General features: G+C 53.6%; 2 protein-coding genes across 19 annotated transcripts in view; one reads left to right on the top strand and one right to left on the bottom strand.

Annotated features, from left to right (window-relative positions):
• The first annotated feature begins 6,179 nt into the window (after window positions 1–6,179).
• ASB8 (ankyrin repeat and SOCS box containing 8) lies at window positions 6,180–14,138 on the top strand. Of its 7 annotated transcripts, none has more exons than XM_002723441.5 (4): window positions 6,180–6,332; window positions 7,562–7,721; window positions 11,455–11,559; window positions 12,436–14,138. In XM_002723441.5, the coding sequence occupies exons 2-4, from the start codon at window positions 7,605–7,607 to the stop codon at window positions 13,066–13,068; spliced, it is 855 nt and encodes a 284-aa protein (XP_002723487.1). In that variant the 5' UTR covers window positions 6,180–6,332; window positions 7,562–7,604; the 3' UTR covers window positions 13,069–14,138. The 7 variants fall into 7 exon arrangements, with proteins under 7 accessions (XP_002723487.1, XP_008250084.1, XP_051706405.1 ...); XM_008251862.4 differs by having other exon boundaries at window positions 6,236–6,476; XM_051850445.2 differs by having other exon boundaries at window positions 6,269–6,332; window positions 7,115–7,721.
• A 1,991-nt stretch (window positions 14,139–16,129) lies between these two features.
• Window positions 16,130–21,056, bottom strand: part of PFKM (phosphofructokinase, muscle) — a 33,658-nt gene continuing 28,731 nt past the window's right edge. For all 12 annotated transcript variants that reach the window (XM_051850440.2, XM_051850433.2, XM_070049748.1 and 9 more), the window contains 10 exons: window positions 20,537–20,686; window positions 20,149–20,219; window positions 19,850–19,937; window positions 19,340–19,492; window positions 18,838–19,002; window positions 18,112–18,173; window positions 17,828–17,939; window positions 17,029–17,128; window positions 16,845–16,950; window positions 16,130–16,636 (listed from right to left, as the gene is read on the bottom strand). In XM_051850440.2, coding sequence (XP_051706400.1) covers window positions 16,492–16,636; window positions 16,845–16,950; window positions 17,029–17,128; window positions 17,828–17,939; window positions 18,112–18,173; window positions 18,838–19,002; window positions 19,340–19,492; window positions 19,850–19,937; window positions 20,149–20,219; window positions 20,537–20,686 — 1,152 coding nt within the window. In that variant the 3' untranslated portion in view covers window positions 16,130–16,491. The remainder of the gene's footprint in view (window positions 16,637–16,844; window positions 16,951–17,028; window positions 17,129–17,827; window positions 17,940–18,111; window positions 18,174–18,837; window positions 19,003–19,339; window positions 19,493–19,849; window positions 19,938–20,148; window positions 20,220–20,536; window positions 20,687–21,056) is intronic.

Genomic DNA, 21,056 nt, shown 5'->3' with positions numbered 1-21,056 from the left:
GTAAATGCTCTGTTTTCCCTCCAGAGGGCACCATGCGCCCACAGAACAGCACAGGCTCCAGTTGGGCGATGCCGGCTTGAACCTCAGCCTGCCCGTGGAGCCTCTGAAAGGCATTGGGAGATTCAGATCCTTTCTTTGCTAGCCAGACTCTGAAGATCAGTCTGGACTGCTCAACAGTCTCGGGCCATGGGTGTTTGCTCAGTTAAGTCCGCCTGGGGCAGTCCTGAAACCTCTCCGCCATAGTGGGCGCACTCCGTCCTGGTCTGCAGGTCATGAAGTCCTAAGTGCCTGCATTCTTGGAGAAATAATAATGTGTATATTTCATTTCAATGTGTTCAGTAATGTTATTTGTAGCTTTACTGCATTTTTCCCAAAGTACAAAATGATTGAAAATTATTCTTTTTCAAAAAAGATTTGAGAGGCGGAGTTACAGAGCAGGAGAGGCAGAGACAGAGACAAGTCTTTCATCTGCTGGTTCACTCCCCAAATGGCTGCAATACCAGGGTGGGGCCAGACCAAAGATAGGAGCCCCGAGTTTCTTATGGGTCTCAGATGAGGGTGTAGGTGCCTAAGCACTTGGGCCATCGTCTGCTGCTATCCCAGGTGCATTAGCAGGGAGCAGTATTGGAAGTGGAGCAGCCGGGACTCGAACTAGCACCCATATGAGATGCCAGCACTGTAGGACACAGCTTAATCCACTATGCCACAGCACTGGCCCCTAAAATTATTCTGATAGTGAAAATATTGGGGTTCTGTAGGACCACAAAAACAATAAACACCAACAAAAACCTAATTTTAAAAAAAGGATTTATTTTTTAAATTTATTTGAAAGACAGAGTTAACAAAGAGAGGGGGAGAGAGAGAGTCTCTCATCTGCTGGTTCATTCCTCAAATGGCTGCAATGGCCAGAGTTATGCCGATCAGAAGCTTTTAAAAGCACACTACTTTATGAACTTCCCCAGTCCTTGGGGCAAGGTGGCAGGAGAAAGAGCGGAGTTTGAAAGTCTGCAGAGCTCACTTGGCTCTGAACAGCTTCTGAGGACGCCCCTGTCCAGCTCTGGCCCCCTCTAGGGAGGCGCAGCTGGATTTGCTTTCTCAGGGCAAGGGTTAAGAAACGTTCCATGGGCTTTGGATTTTCTTTTTTGTTTTCTGTTGCTCCAGCTACGAAGCTTCCTTTTCGATTTTCTTTCCAGTGCTGTTATCCTCACTTCAGTGGCATCTAACAGGTGCCCACTGTGGGCATGGGGCTGTGCTGCTGGGGAGGGGAAGAGTGCAGTGGGTCTGAGTCTGCGTGAGAGGGGCTCACAAAGAGGATGAGGCATTCGGTAATTTCCTTGTCAAGTAGGAAACAATACAAAGATGACATAGTTAACCAACATTTATGTAGTTTGCAAAACCTCTTTTCACAAATGTGACCTGGTTTTGTGAAATCAACCTTGGAGTTAGATGTTCCCCTCATCAGGTGGTACAGCTCAGTAACCAGAATCAAACCTGCAACACTGGTCCCCATGATGTTTCCGAGATACTACATTGTTTCTAAATCTGAGGGCCAATCTTGTTAGCAGAGATGGCCTCCCCAGGTTCTTGTCTTCACCCAAGGAAGAATTCAGATGTGAGACAAACACCACTGCTAACAGGGCAGAAAGGTTTAATGAGGTAGGGCATCCGACAGAATGCATAGGTTCCTCTCCAGACAGAAACAGAGTGCTCCAGCACTCACACTGGGAAAAGCAGGGCCACACAGTCCAATGGTGAGAATGCACCTGACAGGTCAGACGGGCATCTCAGGACATAGCTGAGTCCGTGGCTAGGCACTAAGAATGGCACACAGTGCAGCAGCAACCACCCCATGCTGTTATCCAATTCCCAGTCCAAATTCATGCCAGGGTCTGAAAATAGGAACACTAGTTGTGCTGTCAATCAACACCATCTCACAGACACTTCTGGAGTGCAAAACTGGGATTAGGAGAAGGGTAGAATAAATAATTTCCTGAAAGTCTTACAGGAGCAAGGCACACCAAAAAGAAAAGAAAAAAGATGAAAAAAAAAAAAAACTCATGAATTACCAACTACATTCTATCGAGATGGAATCTGGGTGCCGAATACAAGAGTCACTGGATGTAATCAAAATACCACTTTAGTTTTTGACTTTTGCCATCTTTTATATATTTTTATTGAGCAGGGTTCAGGTAGATTATTGTGCTCCTAAATGGAAAATTGGATAAATTGCCTTTTTCACTCTTTGATAACTGACAATCTTTTCATGGCCCCTTTAAGTCAAAAGGAAGTCTCGTTTTAGAATGTTTTCTATTGAAAATAGACCTTAGTTTAAAAAAAATGTTTTCTGTGCAAGATGGTAGCTAGCTCCATCAGTCTTCACTCTAAGTCACTCTGGTATCCACTTCTCTTCCCCACAGAAGGGTCCTGGCTGGCAGCTACCTGCCTTCGGCTCTCTCCCCAACTTATGGGACTGCTCTTTGATCTGGGAGGGCCCAGGACAGCCCAGGGGATGGTCAGTTCTTGTCTGCTATGGTGGGACCGTACAACCTGGGTCTTTTTCTTGTAGGGCTTTTAAAGGTCCTTTGGAAACTCTTTGTCACCAGAGCCCTTCCCCTCATCCCTTTGGCCTACACAAGTACAGGCAGCTTCCTGTGCATTCTAGGATTCTTGGTTCCCTCCACTTTTTTTTTTTTTTTTTGGACAGGCAGAGTTAGACAGTGAGAGAAAGATAGAGAGAAAGGTCTTCCTTCCGTTGGTTCACTCCCCACAAATGGCGGCTACGACCGGTGGACTGCACCAATCCGAAGCCAGGAGCCAGGTGCTTCTTCCTGGTCTCCCATGCGGGTGCAGGGCCCAAGCCCTTGGGCCATCCTCCACTGCCCTCCCGGGCCACAGCAGAGCTGGACTGGAAGAAGAGCAACCGGGACAGAATCTGGCGCCCCAACCTGGACTAGAACCTGGGGTGCTGGCGCCACATTTCGAGGCAGATCAAAGGCAATCCCATGTTGGGTTTGGTCTGAGGCCCACCCTGGCCCAGGGAAACATAGACACACTGATCACCGTGCTGGCTCTGGGAGCACAGGCAGACCCCAGAACAGCCACCTCTGCTCTGGCCACTCTCTAACTCATGGGCAAGAGCCAGTTCTGTTCTCCTGGGGCTGGGAGTGGAGGTGCAATTTTCAAGATCCCTGGCCTCACAGAAGCCTCTCTTGAGGCTTGCAGACAAGGAGGCAGCACCAGCACTTCCCTCCAGGTGGGAGGAGGGTGGGAATTCAACAGCATCTGTGAATTCCTTCCCCAGACTGTTGATCTCCCCAGAAGCAGAACTGAGGTGGGCAGGGAGATGGCTCAGCCAAGAGGAGCTGGAGATTACCAGCACATGCAGCCCAAGCTGTCCAGCACTGGCTGTTAATATCCAATATGGGCTGTTTCTGCAGTGACCTTTCTGTCATTATAGTAAAATTATCATGGCTGACACCCATCCCATCATGCACCTCACACCATGATGGGTTTCTGGAGGCAGGCAGTACTCAAGCATCACCCCAACCCCATGCTGTTGGAATATTCAGTTAAACCTGCTCCAGACACCAACCACTTGCCTAGCGACAGCGTAAAAGCAAGGTTCTGAACCTTTCCCTCTGGCTGTCCTCTGCCGGTCACAAGTCCTGCTTCCCTGCTGACCTTCCCTACATCTCTTCCTTGAATTCCTCGTGGCACAGGACAGGAGCCTGGACCAAGCTCAGCCTGGGCTCACCCCTGGCCTCTGCACACAACACTGATTTCGTTCATGGAAACTTTGTTCCGGTATTCACCTGCAGCTGATAGTGTTCCAATCTGTCTCGCAGCCTGGGCTTCTCAGGGCCTGTCTCTGTCTCTCTTCTTCCAACAGCTGAGTACAAGTCGTAGAACAAAGCAGGTGCTGAGTCACACTTTAATGAATGGGCAACTGGGTGGCTCTGAAACCAGCTTCTCTGGGGCAGTAAGTCTCTGAGACACCTAAATGGACACCCACTTTAGTACTCCCTGGGAGACTCCAACTGTTCTTACATTCATAAGAGGCTGGTAGCCTCACATAATTTATATACCTCAGCATTTGCCAACCAAGAAATTTGAAAGATGATTAAACACAGGGTGAAAAAAAATCTTTCCTGAAGGAAGTACTGAATAAATGAGTAAGAAATAGCTCACGTGTTTAGGAAGTTCTAGGATGCCAAATCTAACCACCTCTGAAAAAACTTTCCCCAAAGCTGTGGGAGCTTAAGCTTTTATTATTAGTATCACTGGACAAGACAAAGAAAAAAATATTTACAATAGTTAGCAGGATGTTCATGTAATTAACACAGGTGATGCTCCTCATAGGATTCTCTAGTCTCTCCGTATATTTTAACATGTTTATAATAAAGTCTCCTTAAAAACTGAAGCTGTACGGTGACACTGTGGTGCAGCGCTTTAAGCTGCAGCACCAGCATTCCATACGGTGCCCATTTCTGACCCAGCTGCTCCATTTCCTGTGCAGCTCCCTGCTAATGCACCTGGGAAAGCAGTGAAGATGGCCCAAATGCATGGGCCCCTGCCACCCTCATGGGTTATCAGAGAGAAGCTCCCGTCTTCAGCTTCACCCAGCCCTGGCTGGTTCAGCCATTTGGGGAGTGGACAAGCGGATGGAAGCTCTGACTCTCCTCCTTGCCCCTAACTTTCAAATAAATCAGTAAATCTTTAAGAAAAAAATAAAGGACTCTGATCTCACACTTCTACCACTGTCGCTGGCATGACTTTGACCAAGAGCTGCCAAGGCATGGAACCTTGGAGAAGGCAGACCCACTCTTCAGGGACAGGGCTTTCATCTGCTGGACCCTGTGGCTCTTTCAGCTCTGAGTAACAGGCGGCAACCTCCTCCCGCTGTGTAGTGGGTTCTCAGAGCAGTGCACCCACCAAAGCGCGATTTCACAAGACGAGGGCCGGCAGGGCCGTCACCACACTCTTCGTAGGTCAGCTGGATGAAGTTAGTGCTCCACTTTGAGAGCGACGGGTGGGCCAGGTGAGCACCCCCTGCTGGATCCGTGGAGAAGGGGACTCGTGGCCTCCTGAAATGCAGTTTCTGACAATTCTGCCTCAAGCCTTGGAACTTTAGGTTCCCAGAACACATTCTCCACTTAAATTATTCAAGAAGCAGGGAAAAAAGAGAGACCTCATCCACGGATTCACTCCTCAAATGCTGTGAAGGCTGAAGCACCGGGGTCTCCCGTGTGGGTGGCAGGGACACACCCACTCGAGCCATCAGCAGGAGCCACAGCTGGGAACTGGAGCTGGACTTGAAACCAGGGGCTAGGCCAAGTGCCCCTGAAGTCTGGAGTTTTTAGGGCCCTAATACTAGCTCCTGGTTCACAAGCAATGACAGAAACTAAGTTTCCACTCGCGGAATGCGGACAAAGACCCTGGACTAGCTTGAGAGGTCGGGTGTGGAGCACGCCTCGGCTAATCCCATCGGCCACCGAATCCAGCCAGCGCGGCCTCCGGGAAGGCGCGGCGTGGAGCCCCGGCAGAGCGCTTCCCGGGCTGCGACGTCTGCAAGACTGGCCGCGGAGGCCGCGCGGGGCCCAGATTTTAAAGTGCCAGGCTTTTCCTCCTGGTCTCCCATGCAGGTTCAGGAGCCCAAACACCTGGGCCATCCTCCACTGCCCTCCCGGGCCACAGCAGAGAGCTGGAGTGGAAGAGGGGCAGCCGGGACTAGAACTCGGCGCCCATAAGGGATGCCCGCGCCGCAGGCGGAGAATTAACCTAGTGCGCCACGGCGCCGACCCCTTCAAGTGCTAATTAAAAAAAAAAAAAAAAAAAAAAAAGTGCCAGTATTGGCAACCGGCGAGAACCCATTTAAAAAGCCTGTCCTCTCGCCTCGCCGCACGGCTCCGTTCTTCTCACCCGGACCCCGGCTGAGCGCGGGTGGGCGCCGGAGGGCTCTGGTGACTCCCAGGAGACAGCGGCGTTCGGGAGCACCCGGAGGTGGCCGGCCATAACCCAGGCACCACCTCCGATGGCGATCCAGCGCCGAGGAGAGGGCTGGCGGGCGCAGCCACCACAGGCCGGAAGCACGCATCCTTGGACCACGCACGCGCAGCCGCGGACCGCCACAAGCACGCCTGCGCAGAGACGCTGGTCCGGAGTCTCACGGGATTGATTTTGCGCAGGCGCAGCCCGCAGATTTCCCCACGACTGCCAGTGCGCAGGCGCACGTCCCAGTCAGCCTAGTCCCGTAAACAGGGGTCGCTGGTGACACTTCTACTTCCGGGTCACGCTTGAAAGCGGCTGTCGGGAACCACCTAGGCCCGGGTCCGGTGAGTGCGGCCCTTGTTACGGGAGGGTCTGCAGCCGGGCCCCAGCCCGAGGCTCCGCGCCCAAGAACGTGTCCACCACTCCCGCTTGAGGTCTGCGGACCGTCGAGGCCGCCACGCGTTTTGGGCCGGGAGCCTCCCGAGCAGGTGCACCAAGTGGCCGGGCACCCCCACCCCCGCCTTCGCTCGGCTTTGGGCTTCGCGGCCGGAGCGAAGGGCAGCAGGGGGACGAGGCCCCGGAGGGCGGGTCGCGGCTTTCTTGGAGCGTCGGTGGTCTCGTCGTGTGTCCACCCACGGCTCGCCGCGTACGGGATGTCTGTCTCCGTTCCAGCAGAACTCGGGTTGCTCCGATAGGGGGTCTCTCCAGCTGCGCCTTATCCTGCCGTCACACTCGGTCCTGTGCAGACGTGTTTAACAAGCTGGAAGAGTAGATTTTGCTGCAGAACAGAAAAATCGAGATCAGTGTGTTTCTCATAAAACGCATTTTCCGCGATTGCATTTAGTTTCTTTTTCCAGCTTCCTACTGTCATGTTGTCGTTTTAAGATACGTTTGCCCAAATCTATTCCTTAGTTGTCGCGAATAGCCAATTGTTAGTTATTAATTCGCTTTAAGTCTCGCTCGTTAGAAACAAAACGCTCCTTCAGTGCTGTTGAGCTTTGCTTTGTTTTTACAACTTTAGATGATTTCAGAGTAGCTACACTTTTTGCTTTCTTCCTTATCTTAGGATGTGCCACAAGTATTCCCACTCTTTTCTCTGCTGAAGACATTTAACAATATTTCACAGATGCCTTATCATGAACATGGATGTGCTGTCCCGTAGCCTTTTTGCCTGTCTTCGCTGCCATACCCTTAGCAGAAGCCAGTGTTTGTGAAACACCTGCACTCTGGAGTTCTCTGCTGGCCAGACCCCGGCCTTCCCGCTGCTTCCAGCTCCCGGGGGGGGGAAAGGGGCGCATGAGTGAGCTGCAGTTACCTGAGGGGAGCCGAGCGCAGAGACTGCAGAGATCCACAGGGAAGGAGTGTATTCTGGCGCCGGCAGCCTTGTCTTGTTTGAAAACCACACAGCTCCTCAGGGGTCCTCGTGTGGACTGGGTCAGAGTTGAGCAGGGTCCTGTCAGCTCCTGTCATCCGCTCTGCGTCCAGATCTGAAATCTCCAGGTCTGGGGAAGGCCTCCCAAGGGCGGAGGCGCTCAGCGGTGTCCCTGTGTGCCCCTGCGACCTCTTTGTTCAGGTGCTGTGGAGCATGTGAACACTCGGGGCCCAGTGAGTCCAGTATGTGGTACATCATGCAGAGCATTCAGAGCAAGTACTCCCTCTCGGAGCGCCTGATCCGGACCATCGCCGCCATCCGTTCCTTCCCGCATGATAACGTGGAGGATCTGATCAGGGGGGTGAGTGCCATCCCCTGGGGAGAGTCTTTTGGGAGGCAGAGTCGGGAAACTGGTAAACCCTAATAGACTGCAGATTGAAAGCTTCCACTAGCACAAGAGCACAGGGAGTCTCCTTTTTTTTTTTTTTTTTTTAAGATTTATTTACTTATTTGAAAGGCAGAGTTAGAAAGAGGCAGAGAGAGAGAGAGAGGTCTTCCATCTGCTCGTTCACTCCCCAAATGGCTGCAACAGCTGGAGCTGGGCCAATCAGAAGCCAGGAGCCAGGAGTTTCTTCTGGGTCTCCCACATGGGTGCAGGGGCCCAAGGAACTGGGGCATCTTCCACTATTTTCCCAGGCCATAGCAGAGAGCTGGATAGGAAGTGGACCAGCTGGGACTCGAACTGGTGCCAAAGTGGGATGCCAGCACTGCCGGCAACAGCTTTACCTGCTACCCCACAGTGCCAGCCCCTCCATTTTTTAATATAAACTTATTTTTTAATTCCATCTTCCTTGAACTACTTTAAAGATTTATTTATTTGAAAGGCAGAGTTAAAGAGAGAATGAAAGAGAGATTGATCTTTTTAAAAATTTGTTTCTTTATTTGAAAGAGTTATACAGAGAGAGAAGGAGAGGCAGAGAGAGAGAGAGATCCTCCGTCTGCTGGGTCACTCCCCAGTAGGTCACAATGGCCAGAGCTGTGCCGATCCGAAGCCAAGAGCTTCTTCTGGGTCTCCCACACAGGTGCAGGGCCCCAAAGACTTGGAGTAACTTCCACTGCATTCCCAGGCCGTAACAGAGAACTGGATCGGAAGTGGAGCGTTGAGTCTCGAACTGGCACCCATATGGGATGCTGGTACTGCAGGCGGCGGCTTTACCCACTACGCCATGCCACAATGCTGCCCTGTGTCCATTGCTTTCAAATGCTTATCAACATGACCATCAAAATATATTTTTCCCTGTGTTTGCCTTGCTTCCCTTCTCCTTTTTGCTTTGACCATCTGATATTTTTCTTCATGAAATATGTTCTGGATGACGGTCATCTCATGCCTTCCATAAAATCTGTCTGGAGGTGGTACGTGTAGAACCCGCCCAGCTCAGCCCTGCTTTCTAAGAGAGGAAGAGGCAAACAAAGCCGAGGTGGCTTCAGACCCTCTGAGCTCACTCCTGTGTTAAAATCACATGTGAGGGGACCAGTACTGTGGCGTAGTAGGTTAAGCCTTTGCCTGTGGTGCTGGCATCCCATATGGGCCCTGGCTGCTCCACTTCCAATTCAGCTCCCTGCTAATGGCCTGGGAAAGCAGTAGAAGATGGCCCAAGTATTTGGGACCCTGAACCCACGTTGGAGATTTGGAGGAAGCTCCTGGCTCCTGGCTTCAGATCAGCCCATCTCTGGTCAATGCAGCCATTTGAGGAGTAAACCAGTGGATGGAAGACCTCTCTCTCTCTCTCTCTCTCTCTCTCTCTGTAACTCTGCCTTTCAAATAAATAAATAAATCATTAAAAAAAATTACATGTGAGATTTCCTTTGTCCTCTGTCTCTTAAAAAATTTATTTCATTTTGATTTATTTGAAAGGCATAGTGTTCCCATCCACTGGTTTATTCCCCAGATGACCTCAGTAGCTAGGGCTGGGGTTAGCTGAAGCCAGGAGCCCAGAACTCAGTCTGGGTCTCCCAGATCAGTACAGGGACCTAAGTACTTGGGTCGTTATCTGGTGCCTACCAGGGCATTCCCAGGGATTTTCGGTACAGGTGTATTAGGAAGCTGGGATCAGGAGCAGAGCTGTGACTTGAACCCAGGCACTCCAGGGTTAGACAAAGGCACTCCAGGAAGACAAAGTTAATCCCTGAAATGCATGGTAATTATAGATGAAGACATCCTGAATATCTGATACCTAACCTCTGCTGTTCAGTAATTGTTATATGACCAGTATCCTAGAAGGTCTTTGATACCATACTCTGCACATTATTCCTCATTTGCAGTCCAGGGCTGAGCACTGTAGCTGCTGCACAGTTATGTGGTGCAGCCAGAGAAGACAGAGTCCTGCAGTGTAGGCTTGTTCCCCACAGAAGTGGTGTCAGAAGGCTCAGCCGTAGAAACACTGTCACTTTCTAATTCCAGCTCTGCTGCTGAGTCATTCAGGGCCTTAGGTCTGACTGCCGTCTCCCCCCATCATCAGACTGGGAATAGAAGGACCAGCAGGGCCTGGTACAGAGAATGCTGAGGTTAAGAGGCTGCTTTAGAAATGCTTGTAAGTGGGCCAGCGTTGTGGCACAGCAGGTCAAGCCTCCGCCTAGGCTGCCAGCACCTGTATCAGAATGCCAGGTCAGGTCTCAGCTGCCCTGCTTTCAATCTAGCTGCCTGCTAATGAGCCTGGAGAGGCAGCAGAAGATGGCCCAAGTGCTCGGGCCCGTGACACACAAGTGGTGGCAGATGGAGTTCAAAGGTCCTGGCTTCAGCCTGGCCCAGCCCGGGCTATTGTGGCCTTTTGGGGAGCGACTCAGTGGAAAGATCTGTCTCTCTATTACTCTCTTTTGTTTTTCAGCCTGGCCCAGCCCTAGCTGTTGCAGCCATTTGGAGAGTAAACCAGTAGATGAAATGTATCTCTCTGACTCTGTTGCCTTTCAAATTAATAAACCTATTTTACCTATTTTAAAGGGGGGGGGGGCGCTGTGGCATAATGGGTAAAGCTGCCGCCTGCGGTGCCAGCATCCCGTATGGGCGCTGGTTCGAATCCTCTTCTGATCTAGCTCTCTGCTGTGGCCGGGGAAAGCAGTGAAAGATGGCCCAAGTGTTTGGACCCCTGCATCTGTGTGGGAGACCCAGAAGAAGCTTCTAGCTCCTGGCTTCAGATTGGCCCAGCTTTCTGGCCATTGTGGCCATTTGAGGAGTGAGTCAGTGGATCACTGTCTCTGTCTCTCCCTCTCTCTCTGTAACTCTGCCTCACAAAATAAATAAATCTTTTTAAAAAAGAAAAATGTTTACACATGAAAATAATGTTAAGAGGACCTACTGTTAGTGATGGTTGTCTGTTGGTTGGACCTCTGACTCCCTGACTTTTTCAGAGCATGGTGGCTGTACAAAGTGAGTTTCCTGCCTGATGAAAAGGTTCTCTGGCCAGCGCCACGGCTCAATAGGCTAATCCTCCACCTAGCAGCTCTGGCACACTGGGTTCTAGTCCCGGTCGGGGTGCCAGATTCTGTCGCGGTTGCCCCTCTTCCAGGCCAGCTCTCTGCTGTGGCCCGGGAGTGCAGTGGAGGATGGCCCAAGTGCTTGGGCCCTGCACCCCATGGGAAACCAGGAGAAGCACCTGGCTCCTGTCTTCGGATCAGTGTAGTGCGCCGGCCGCAGCACGCCAGCCGTGGCGGCCATTGGAGGGTGAACCAATGGCAAAAGGAAGACCTTTCTCTCTGTCTCTCTCTCTCTCACTATCCACTCTGCCTGTCAAAAAAAAAAAAAAAAAAAAAAAAAACGAAAGAAAGAAAAGGTTCTTGTTTCTTTCACTCATTGAGTGATATCCGTATGATTTTTTGGCTGGCTACCTTGTAGAGAAAGAGTGATGGTTCCTTTGCTTCGTCTTCAGAGTGTCCCCTTGGCTTGGACTTGGTATGATAGAATCGTTCCCTTAGTAGGAATGGAAAGCAGGAGCCAGTAGCAGGTTCACACTTCCAGCAGGTTGGAACTGTCTTTACCCTGCTTCACTTCTGGGTGAGCCAGAGTGGAGCCCACTGACGAAAGCGCCCTTGTCGTGCAGGGAGCCGATGTGAACTGCAGCCACGGCACGCTGAGGCCCCTGCACTGTGCCTGTATGGTGTCAGACGCTGACTGTGCAGAGCTGCTCCTGGAGAAAGGGGCTGAGGTAATGTTCCGACCCTCACACCAGTGAGTCACTGATTCCTGAGAATTCCCCCGTCTTCCTCCATCTCTTCCCACCCTGAGTGTGACCTCCGCGCAGAATCTGCACAGATGCAGAGCAGCCAGCGATCCTGGGGCTTCCTCCCTCTGCCCTTCTCTCTTCTCTTGGATTTAAGCTGTCGATGGCCCCAGCTTACCTTCTAGGAGTACTTTATACTTGCACTGAATCCTCTGCTTGCCCGTTGACTGATGAAATCTGAAGGATGAGACCTGACTCTGACACTGCTGGGAGCTTGCCTGGGGCACCCCTGTCCGAAGGGCGGGGTACTCGTGCTGTTTTCCTCCCCTCGCTATGGTATGTTTTAGTGTAAGGAAACCAGAAAGTCCTTGAAGTTAAGTTCATTTCGGTGCAAAGACTTTGAAATTACGCATGATTTTCTCATAATGTGCGTTTGCTATGAACATTGAGAAGGCCCCACAAACTGGCAAGGCTTTGGACTCCTCGTTTCCATTCTGGTTGATGTTAACAGGCTTCCAAGTTAGGACCAGTGAGGTAATGCAGAACTCTTTCTGTGCGGAGTACTCCAGCCATGCTCTGTGTGACAAGGGCTCAGACTTCATCCTTCCGCATTAGGCCTTCCTCTGGTAGATTCTAATGCACAGAGACGGGACTCACTCTGCAGACGCCCATGGAGAGCTGGCCAGCAGGAGAGTGCACGTGCAGAGCACTGCTGGTCTGGGTGGTTCTCCTGCTTGCTCCTCAGCCCCTGGCTGAGAGGGTGGTGTAGCACACGTGGTGGGTACACGCACACTTCTTTGCTGTCCCACTGTCTTCCTCCAGTCGCCTGTCCACTGTGACGTAGCTCCTCCCTTTCCACAGGTGAATGCCCTGGATGGCTACCACCGAACAGCCTTGCACTACGCGGCCGAGAAGGATGAGGCTTGTGTGGAAGTGCTGTTGGAGTATGGTGCAGACCCCAATGCTCTGGACGGCAACAGAGACACCCCGCTCCACTGGGCGGCCTTCAAGAACAGTGCTGAGTGCGTCCGGGCCCTCCTGGAGAGCGGGGCCTCTGTGAACGCCCTGGACTACAACAACGACACTCCACTCAGCTGGGCGGCCATGAAGGGGAATCTGGAGAGCGTCAGCATCCTGCTGGATTATGGCGCAGAGGTGAGAGTCATCAACCTCAAGGGTCAGACACCCATCTCCCGCCTCGTGGCTCTGCTCGTCAGGGGGCTTGGAACAGAGAAAGAGGACGCTTGCTTTGAGCTGCTCCACAGGGCTGTCGGGCACTTTGAACTGAGGAAGAATGGTGCCATGCCGCGAGAGGTGGCCAGAGACCAGCAGCTGTGTGAAAAGCTGACCATTCTGTGCTCAGCCCCGGGAACTCTAAAGACACTCTCTCGCTACGCCGTGCGCCGTAGCCTGGGACTCCAGTACCTGCCGGAGGCGGTGAAGGGCCTTCCGCTGCCGGCTTCTTTGAAGGAGTACCTGCTGCTTCTAGAATAGCCGGGAGCATCCCAGGCAGCTGCAGAACAGCACTTGTTTCTGTTGTGCCGTTTATAGATTTCGAGGCAAGGCGTCACAACAGTAACTACCACCTCCCCTACCCAAAGCAAGCAACCAAACAAAAAAACTCTCACTTGTTTTCCGTTTATTGCTTACTTGGCTTCTTACAGTGCCCCCTGCAAAACAAGAGGGAAACACCCCCCCAACCCCCATTCTCCCCAGCTAAATCTCTGGGAAGAGGGAGAGTGTGAAGAGTGTGTGGGTTCCTTTGGGGGCATGATTTAATACTGCAGAGCCCTTTCAGAAAGCTCTTTATGGATCTGGGCAGAAGTTTCAGAAAAGCACAATTCCAGCCCAAAGCAGTTGCACCTCCAGGATGAAGATGTGCAGATGCAGAGCGGTGCTTTGTCAAGGGGCGCTCAGAGGGGACGGGCCTTCCCCTCATCTTTGCTGTGGGTGTGCCTAGGGCTCATGGGAGTTCAGCTGTGTTACTTCAGAAAGATGATCTCGCTGCTTGCCACGTAACAGGTAGCAGGGTCTGTGGAGTCCTAAGAATCCCTGCAGTGCTGAGAACTTTCCCTTGAGTGCTTCTAGTGCCTTCGCTCCCTGGCAGCCACTGTGCACGCGTGGCCACGGCGTTTCCATGTGCTCGTGGCAGCAGAGGGGTTGGGTGACCTGGACCCCTCCCTCTTGGTCACCTTCTTTCCCTGTGGAAAACTCACTCTGCTGAGAGCTGGTGTTCTTTGTCTTGTTTGGGAATTCTGACCTGGGTGAGAGTTGCAGAGAATGAGAAAAGAGCATAGAGAGCGTTGAGATGGCCCGCCTACCCAAACACCGGTTTGGGTGAACACATAGCCACTGACACTGCTCCTTTTCATGTTCCTAAAGGGGATCCAATCATCACTGATCTTAGATGCTTGTATGCAAATTTGAAGAAACTTTTTTTTTTAAAACCAATTGAATGGGATCTGCTGACACAGCTAATTTGGAATAGTGTGGTCTGTTTGTCCTTTGCCGTTGATGTTTTTTGCCCATTTAAAAAGAGAAGAAATAAATAGTTCTAAAGGCAAGTTTGGTAATTTCTACAGTTACTATGTGTTCCCACGGCTTTTCCTTAGGCCTGGCTCCTGGGCAGCAGTGATTCTGGACACTAATGGAGAGAACAGAGGGCTTGGGCTTCCCCTTCCTTCTTACCTCCCCACCCCAAATTTGAGATTACTGTTTTTGTCTTCCACAATGGCTTCATGTTGAGCCACGAAGGAAGCTTTTAACACACAGGGATGCCAAGATCTCACTTAGAAACTCCGCCGTGTGGCCAGGCAGTTGAGGTTCTTCAAGTGCTTCTGTGGTACCAGGAGTGAGATCTACTGCTTTGGTGGGTGGCTATGGACAGGAACCACTCAGGGAAGTTCTTAAAATACTTAAGACCCAAGCTCCACAGCAAAGGCTATTTTTAAAAATATTTATTTATTATTTATTTATTTTCATGTTATTTGAAAGGCAGAGAGAGATCTTCCATTTACTGGTTCAAACTCCACAAACGTGCCTAATAGCCAGAGTCAAGCCAGGCTGAAGCCAGGAGCCTAGAACTCAATCCAGGTTCCCCACGTAAGTGGCAGGGACCCAAGTACTTGAGCCATCACATGGCCTCCTGATGTGCACACTAGCAGGAAGCCAGAGTTAGGAGTGGAGCTGGGTCTTAGCAGGCTGTTTGAGACTGATTGGTCCCAAATGGGCACTAGTGTGACTGATTAATGGGCACTAGTATGTTTCAAGACTGGGTGATTCTTAACCTGAGGCTGGCTCACACTGCTTCAGGTAATTTTGATTTTCATCACAGCCACTGAATATTTGGGAAGAGGAAAATATTTTGTACACACCTGTTTTCTGTTACTCATAATCACTTGGGTTGCTGGTGGCTAATTGTCTACCTCTACTTAGTTTCACTTATCTTTAATGATTTACTTGAAGGGCAGAGTGACACATATCTTCCATCTGCTGGTTAATTCCTCAAATGCCTGCAACAGCCAGGGCAGAGCCAGGCCAAACCCAGGAGCCCAGAACACCATCCAGGTCTCAGGTGGGTGGCAGCGGCCCAAGTACCTAGCTGCCTTCCCAGATGCATTAGCAGGAACGTGGATTGGAAGTGGAGCAGCCAGGACCACAACCAGCTCCAAAGTGGGATGCCAGAGTTGCCAGCGGTAGCTTTCCCCTGTTGCACCACAGCACTGGGTCCCACTTTGTCTGCAGCTGGGGGAAACAGCATGTGCTTCATAGATTTCTAAGAGGTCTTCACCACATATTCCACCCCCAGACCATATTACGATCCTGAGCTTGCTTTTCTCTCCAGAGTGATACTTCTCTTCTGTGATTAGCTTTCCACCCAGATGGCCCTTGCCTTGCCATCATTTTCTCAAGAAATGATTCTAGAATTAAAGATAGAAAAAAGAACCTGTAAATTCACAGCAGTTAGCACTATACATGTCGGCAGTGAGTGCCTGAGCTGCTCTCTCACTCGTTTTCTCAGCCTGGTGTTTTGAACTTGAGGAGACAAGGAATGGAAAAGAGGGAACTGGCGCAGGTCTGAAACGAACTGCGTCTGAGACCAGGTTTGTGAAAGACCTCGTGCCTGGCAGGCCCTCCTGGTGGGGCTCTCCTCTGAAGGGGAGCTGCCCCCTCTCACAGCTACTTGTGGGATTCAGTGATGACGTAAAGGCCTATTTGCTGTTCATTTCTCTAAAGAAACAAGCAAGGAGCGTTTGGCTGCTTTAATTTCTGATTCTGACCCAGACCACCTCAGTCACTGTTCAGAGCTGTTTTAAGGGTATGGCAGGAACCATCTCAGCCAGCAAAAGGGATGCACTTGAGATAACCCTCCTTCACCCCTTCTCACACGGGGCTGGGAGGGGCGCACAGGGTCAGGGCTGCAGCGAGCAGGACGAGGAGGCGGCTCAGTGTGCAGAGCTCTGGGCCTCAGAGGTAGTGAAGTACGCGGACGACCACAGGCTGGCTGCGTGAAGTCTGCAGGGGCCGAGGGAGGAGCAAACAGCAGAAGCAGGAGTGCAGTGGCCAGGTGGCGTTTATTTGTGTAGTCAGAGTGCGTCACTGCAGCAGGAGTGGTGGAGGAGCCGACACTCTTTGTTAACACAAAGAAATAAATAAAGCGCGTGTAAAGGGGAGTTCTACCTGTGTGGTCCAGCAGGAGCACTACAGGACCCTGCCTGTGTAACAGACCAGGCTGGGGTGCGGGTCATGACCGAGTCTACTACAGGAGCTTCCACCTACTGCTGCTCCCGGTTCCCGGCCAGAGCTGGTCACGGCCTTGGGTGCACAAGTACAGGGACCCTAATGACTAAAGAGCTACGACATGGACACGGCGTGCATCTTTGATGTGATCAGACAGCCTGTCCCTCGCTCCGAGGCTTAGACGGTGGCTTCCCCAGACCGCTTCCGGGAGATGTGCTCCAGATGCGCGTGCTCGGAGGTGTCCAAGTCAATCTCGTACTTGGCTAGGATTTTGAGGATGGGCCGCAGCTTCAGCCACCACTGTTCCTTGGGGATTCGGTGCCTACAGAAGAATGAGGGAGATGGTGATAAAATTTCTCAGCTTCTACCAGCAGCTTATGGGAAGAAGCTGGGCAGGGGGCCCTGGGCATCACATCCAAAGTGGCTAAGGTGACAGCACTGCTTCTAAAAAAGGGCACTGAAGACAGTGGCCAGGTGGAGGACAGCACCGTCTGACAGGATGTGGACACTGGAGACAGCAGTGCACTCACTCAAAGTCCGTCTGATTCTGCAGCTCAGTCACTGGTTGGAAGACCAGAGCCCTCTTACGCATTCCCAGAACACAGCCGGAGTCAGGGGTGTTGGCGAAGATCCGCCCTGCAATCAGAACAACCCATGAGCTGCCGCACCGGGGACCCAGCCTCTGCACAGGGCACGCACTCCCACCCTACCTACCGTTGCGGTAACTCTCTTTGATCTTCCCAGCCATCCAGTTCATGGCCTTGGCTCCCATCTTAGTAGCAAAGTTCCTGTCAAAGGGAGTGGGGCTCCCGCCCTGAAAAAGAATTACACAGGTGGCAGGGATGGCAGAGACTCATGGATACACAAGCAGAGGGAACAGTGGGCAGACACAGAAATCCAGATGCTGCCTGTGAAGGGAGTCCTAGGATGGTGTCAGCAGCCAGGGGAGCTGGCCGTCTCCCTGGCAGGAGAGAACCAGGAAGGGAAGGGGCTGCCAGTCCCACAGCTGCCCCTCATGCCACTGCTGTGCTGTCTGGTCAGCCACCATCACCCACGACAGGGAGGAGTCCTATGGCCACAAGGGACTGCCAAGGGCTGCCCCTCAGGAGGAGGTAAAACATCAAAGAAAGCCTCTGGACTCAGAGGTCGGGGCACCTGACCCCAGAATACCCCTTCCAGCTGAGACACCAGGGTCCACTTGTGGAAGAGAACACCTGCTGTGGGGGGAGCTGTGAGTACGGCCTGCCTGGACAGGGGACTCCCTCCCCTGGAAGACCAGCAGGCTCCCCGCCCGATGAGCACGGTGGGGAGAAGGCCCTGCACCACCTGGAAAACTAACTTCTCTCTAAAGCCCCCGTCCTCATCTAAGACGATCTCCTGATGTCCAGAGGTGCTTCTGTGACATCGGGGGTAAGTAACAAAGCACCAGGTCACCCCAACGACACCCTGCCCAGTGGTGCAGCCGGGACGGCCTTGCAGGCTGCTGGGCGTGGCCATCGAGCACAGCGCATACCTGCTGCATGTGGCCAAGCACGTTCTTCCTGCTGTCGAAGATGCCCTTCCCCTCCTCAGAGTACAGGTTGAAGATGAAGTCCGTGGTGTAATTCTCATTGCACTTCTCGTTCCTGCCAGGGAGGGGCCAGGCCTGACTTCCTGCCACCAAAGGCTCTGTGCCTGCCCCCCCCCGCCCCATGCACAATGGATTCCTCAGGGCACCCCAACCATGGACCCGTTCCACAGGTAGGGCCAAAGTCTGCCTCCCCTTTCTTCCCCCGGAACAAGCCGCAGGTGCAGTACCTCAGCACCAAGCCTCTCTTCACAGTCGTCTTCATCTTTTGCACCAGGTGTTCAACATTCGCCTGAAAGCCAAAGTTAACCCTGGGCCTAGCTGGGAGTGGGCAAAGCTGGTGAGTGCACAGGGCACACTGACAGCCCTGGCCTGGGCTCTGCCCCCTTCCAGAAGCTCCGTGCAACAGCAGCAGGACCCCAGTTCAGCCGCCCACCCCACCTCCAGCCTCCCTCATCCCGGGGCACACTGTGCTGCCGATGCAAAGCAGTCAGGCGCCTGGATGCAGCGAGGTCCTCTGAGTGCCAAGGTGGATGTGCAGGGTGCAGATGCTGCCCCCTGCTCCGGGAAGGGCTGGCCAGGCTCTTGGACTGGGAGAGCCCTCAGCTCCTGCACTACACTTTGAACTGGGATCTGGGAAAATAAGGACCCTGTGGTGCTCTGTGAAGTAGGGGTCCAGGCCCTGCCCAGGAGGTGAGAGAACACCTCCCTGAAAAGCCAAACAGCGGCAAGCCCGTGCAGAGCTGGCTGCAGAGGCCAGCTACCCATGAGGGCCTCTCTCAGCTTGTCTCATCCACAGTACAGAGGACGTCTCAGCAGAGCAGAGTCTGGCTACGGCAGACACTGCGAAGTGGCCTGCACAGTGCTCCCTCCAGCCCTACCAGGACAGACCCTCACCCTGAGCAACACAACACAGGTCACCAGGGCAAGTAGCAGGGGCCAAGGTCTTTGTCTACCTGCAGGTCTCGGATGGTGAAGGGCTCCTCAAAAATGTAGGCAGCATCGGCCCCGGCTGCCAGTCCTGCCATGGTGGCCAGGTAGCCGCAGTAGCCGCCCATGGTCTCGATGATGAACACCCGGCGCTTGGTGCCCGCTGCGGACTGCTTGATACGGTCACACGTCTGCAGGCACGGGGAAGCAGAGTCACTTCTCTGGACCTTGCTGGAGCCTACCCTGGAGCCCCAGGGTTCTCCCCTCGGGCCGGCAGCGCCCTAGGCCCCGTGTGTTCCCCACAACTAGACAACAGGCGTGTTCGCCAGCCCCACGCAGAACTGCTCTGCTGGGAGGGAAGCTGCGCCCATCCTTTCTGGCTCAGGGCGGGGAACAGGCCGCGGGCCCTCCGACACCTCTCTCATGGAGGGGAGGGCGCTGCTCAAATGCCTGGAGCTCGGTCCCAGGACCGCACCTGGTCCACACGCACAGCCTCGCAGGAAGGGGCGGGGCGGGGCAGGCTCTCACCGTGCAGATGGTGTTGAGCGCCGTGTCCGCCCCGACGCTGAAGTCTGAGCCGGGAACGTTGTTGGAGACTGTGGCAGGGATGACCACGAAAGGGATGCAGAGCTCGTCAAACTGCTTCCTGCCCTCCATCAGCTCCAGGCCCCCGGTGTAAGCCTGACGGGAGAGCAGCAGGACTCATGGGGTCGGGGGAGGGCAGAGAGGGGGCACTCAGCCCAAAGCCCCAGCAGTGACAGGGAGGGGCACTCAGCCTAAACCCCCAGCAGTGACAGGGAGGGGGCACTCACCCCAAAGCCCCCAGCAGTGACAGGGAGGGGGCACTCACCCCAAAGCCCCCAGCAGTGACAGGGAGGGGGCACTCACCCCAAAGCCCCCAGCAGTGACAGGGAGGGAGCACTCACCCCAAAGCCCCCAGCAGTGACAGGGAGGGGCACTCACCCCAAAGCCCCCAGCAGTGACAGGGGGACACTCACCCCGAAAGCCCCCAACAGCGGCGGGCGGGATGACACTCACCTCAAAGCCCCCAATGATGACCAGGCCCTGGATGTTAAACTTGGTTATGTTGGCACTGATCTGTTCGAAGCTCTTTTTGGGTAGAGTCCTAGTTGGACCGGAGAGGGAGGAGGAGCGGCATGGGGATTTGGGGAAATCAAGGGAAAGGCTACCGTTCCAAGTACCAACTGGTGCCCCTTTCCTGCCCCACCCCACCCTCTCCCCCACACCCACCCCGATCCTGCCAAGCCTGTGGAGCCATCTACAGATGTCTGCAGGGGGCCCAGACCGAGTCACCTGAAGGGGGCAGGGCTGCTCACCTTTTAGTGCCCAGTTTGGAGCCGCCTTGCCCGGTCCAGCCCCCTACGTAGCTCCAGCCGGCTTCCTCAATCTGCAGGAAAAGGCCACACGCTGCATGGTGCCCATAGCACCAGGGGCCTGGGTGGGACCTGCCCTGTGAGCTACCGGCCCAGAGAGCAGCACCAGGCGCCCTTGCTGCTCACTCGGGAAAACCACGCAACTGTTGGTGCCCGGCACTGTGCACACAGTGGGACACAATTATCTGCACAGCTTCACTCCCGAGGCGCCTGCCTCTTCCTACTGCCTGGAAATCAAGCATTTGCTTCTGCCTGAGATCAGCAGGGAGGGACAGTCTCCCCACGTCAGCCCCGGGGCCCCAGATGTGGCCTTGTTCTCGGAGTTCCATACCTGGCCCTTGGCCAGGCCCTCGAAGCCATCGTGCACCACCAGCACCCGGTTGCCCTGGATCAGGCCGATCCTCACAGTGGAGCGAACAGCTGCATTCATGCCTGCCGCCGGGGCACCCACGTTCATCACAGCCACGGTGTACGAGCCACTCTACACAGCGGGGAGGAGGACTGAGGCCCCAGGGGACCAGCACCACTGCTCCCTCGTTCTGCGGAAGCTGGCAGATGAGGGTCTGTCTGCAACCCCTCCAGAGCCCCGCTGCCCCAAGACCAACCCCATCAGCTCCACGTGTGTGTTCGGGGGCTCCAACTCGAGACCCTCTGCTCCTGTCGGGGGTGGGGCGCATGTGATTGTTGCCAGAGGGTAAAGCACAGACACCCTCTTGCCCGTCCACTGCCATCCGCCTGCTCCAGACTGGGCAAGGGTCAGAGACATCCGGGACACACTAAGAACACAGGGCCAGGATCTGGGGTGGCCAAGAGAAAACCGCCCCGGTGGAACTGAGATCCAGCGTTGCACA

Source organism: Oryctolagus cuniculus, chromosome 9 (assembly GCF_964237555.1).
Source record: "Oryctolagus cuniculus chromosome 9, mOryCun1.1, whole genome shotgun sequence".
Classification (NCBI taxonomy): Eukaryota; Metazoa; Chordata; class Mammalia; order Lagomorpha; family Leporidae; genus Oryctolagus; species Oryctolagus cuniculus.
The sequence above is the reverse complement of the archived record's forward strand: the minus strand, read 5'-3'. Positions and strand labels throughout refer to the sequence as shown.

Excerpts from the sequence above, each read along its gene's own strand:
- ASB8 (XM_002723441.5), top strand. The coding sequence starts at position 7,605 with ATGTGGTACATCATGCAGAGCATTCAGAGCAAGTACTCCCTCTCGGAG. Across the intron at positions 7,722-11,454 it reads TGGAGGATCTGATCAGGGGG|GGAGCCGATGTGAACTGCAG; the intron begins GTGAGTGCCATC and ends CTTGTCGTGCAG. Across the intron at positions 11,560-12,435 it reads TCCTGGAGAAAGGGGCTGAG|GTGAATGCCCTGGATGGCTA; the intron begins GTAATGTTCCGA and ends CCCTTTCCACAG.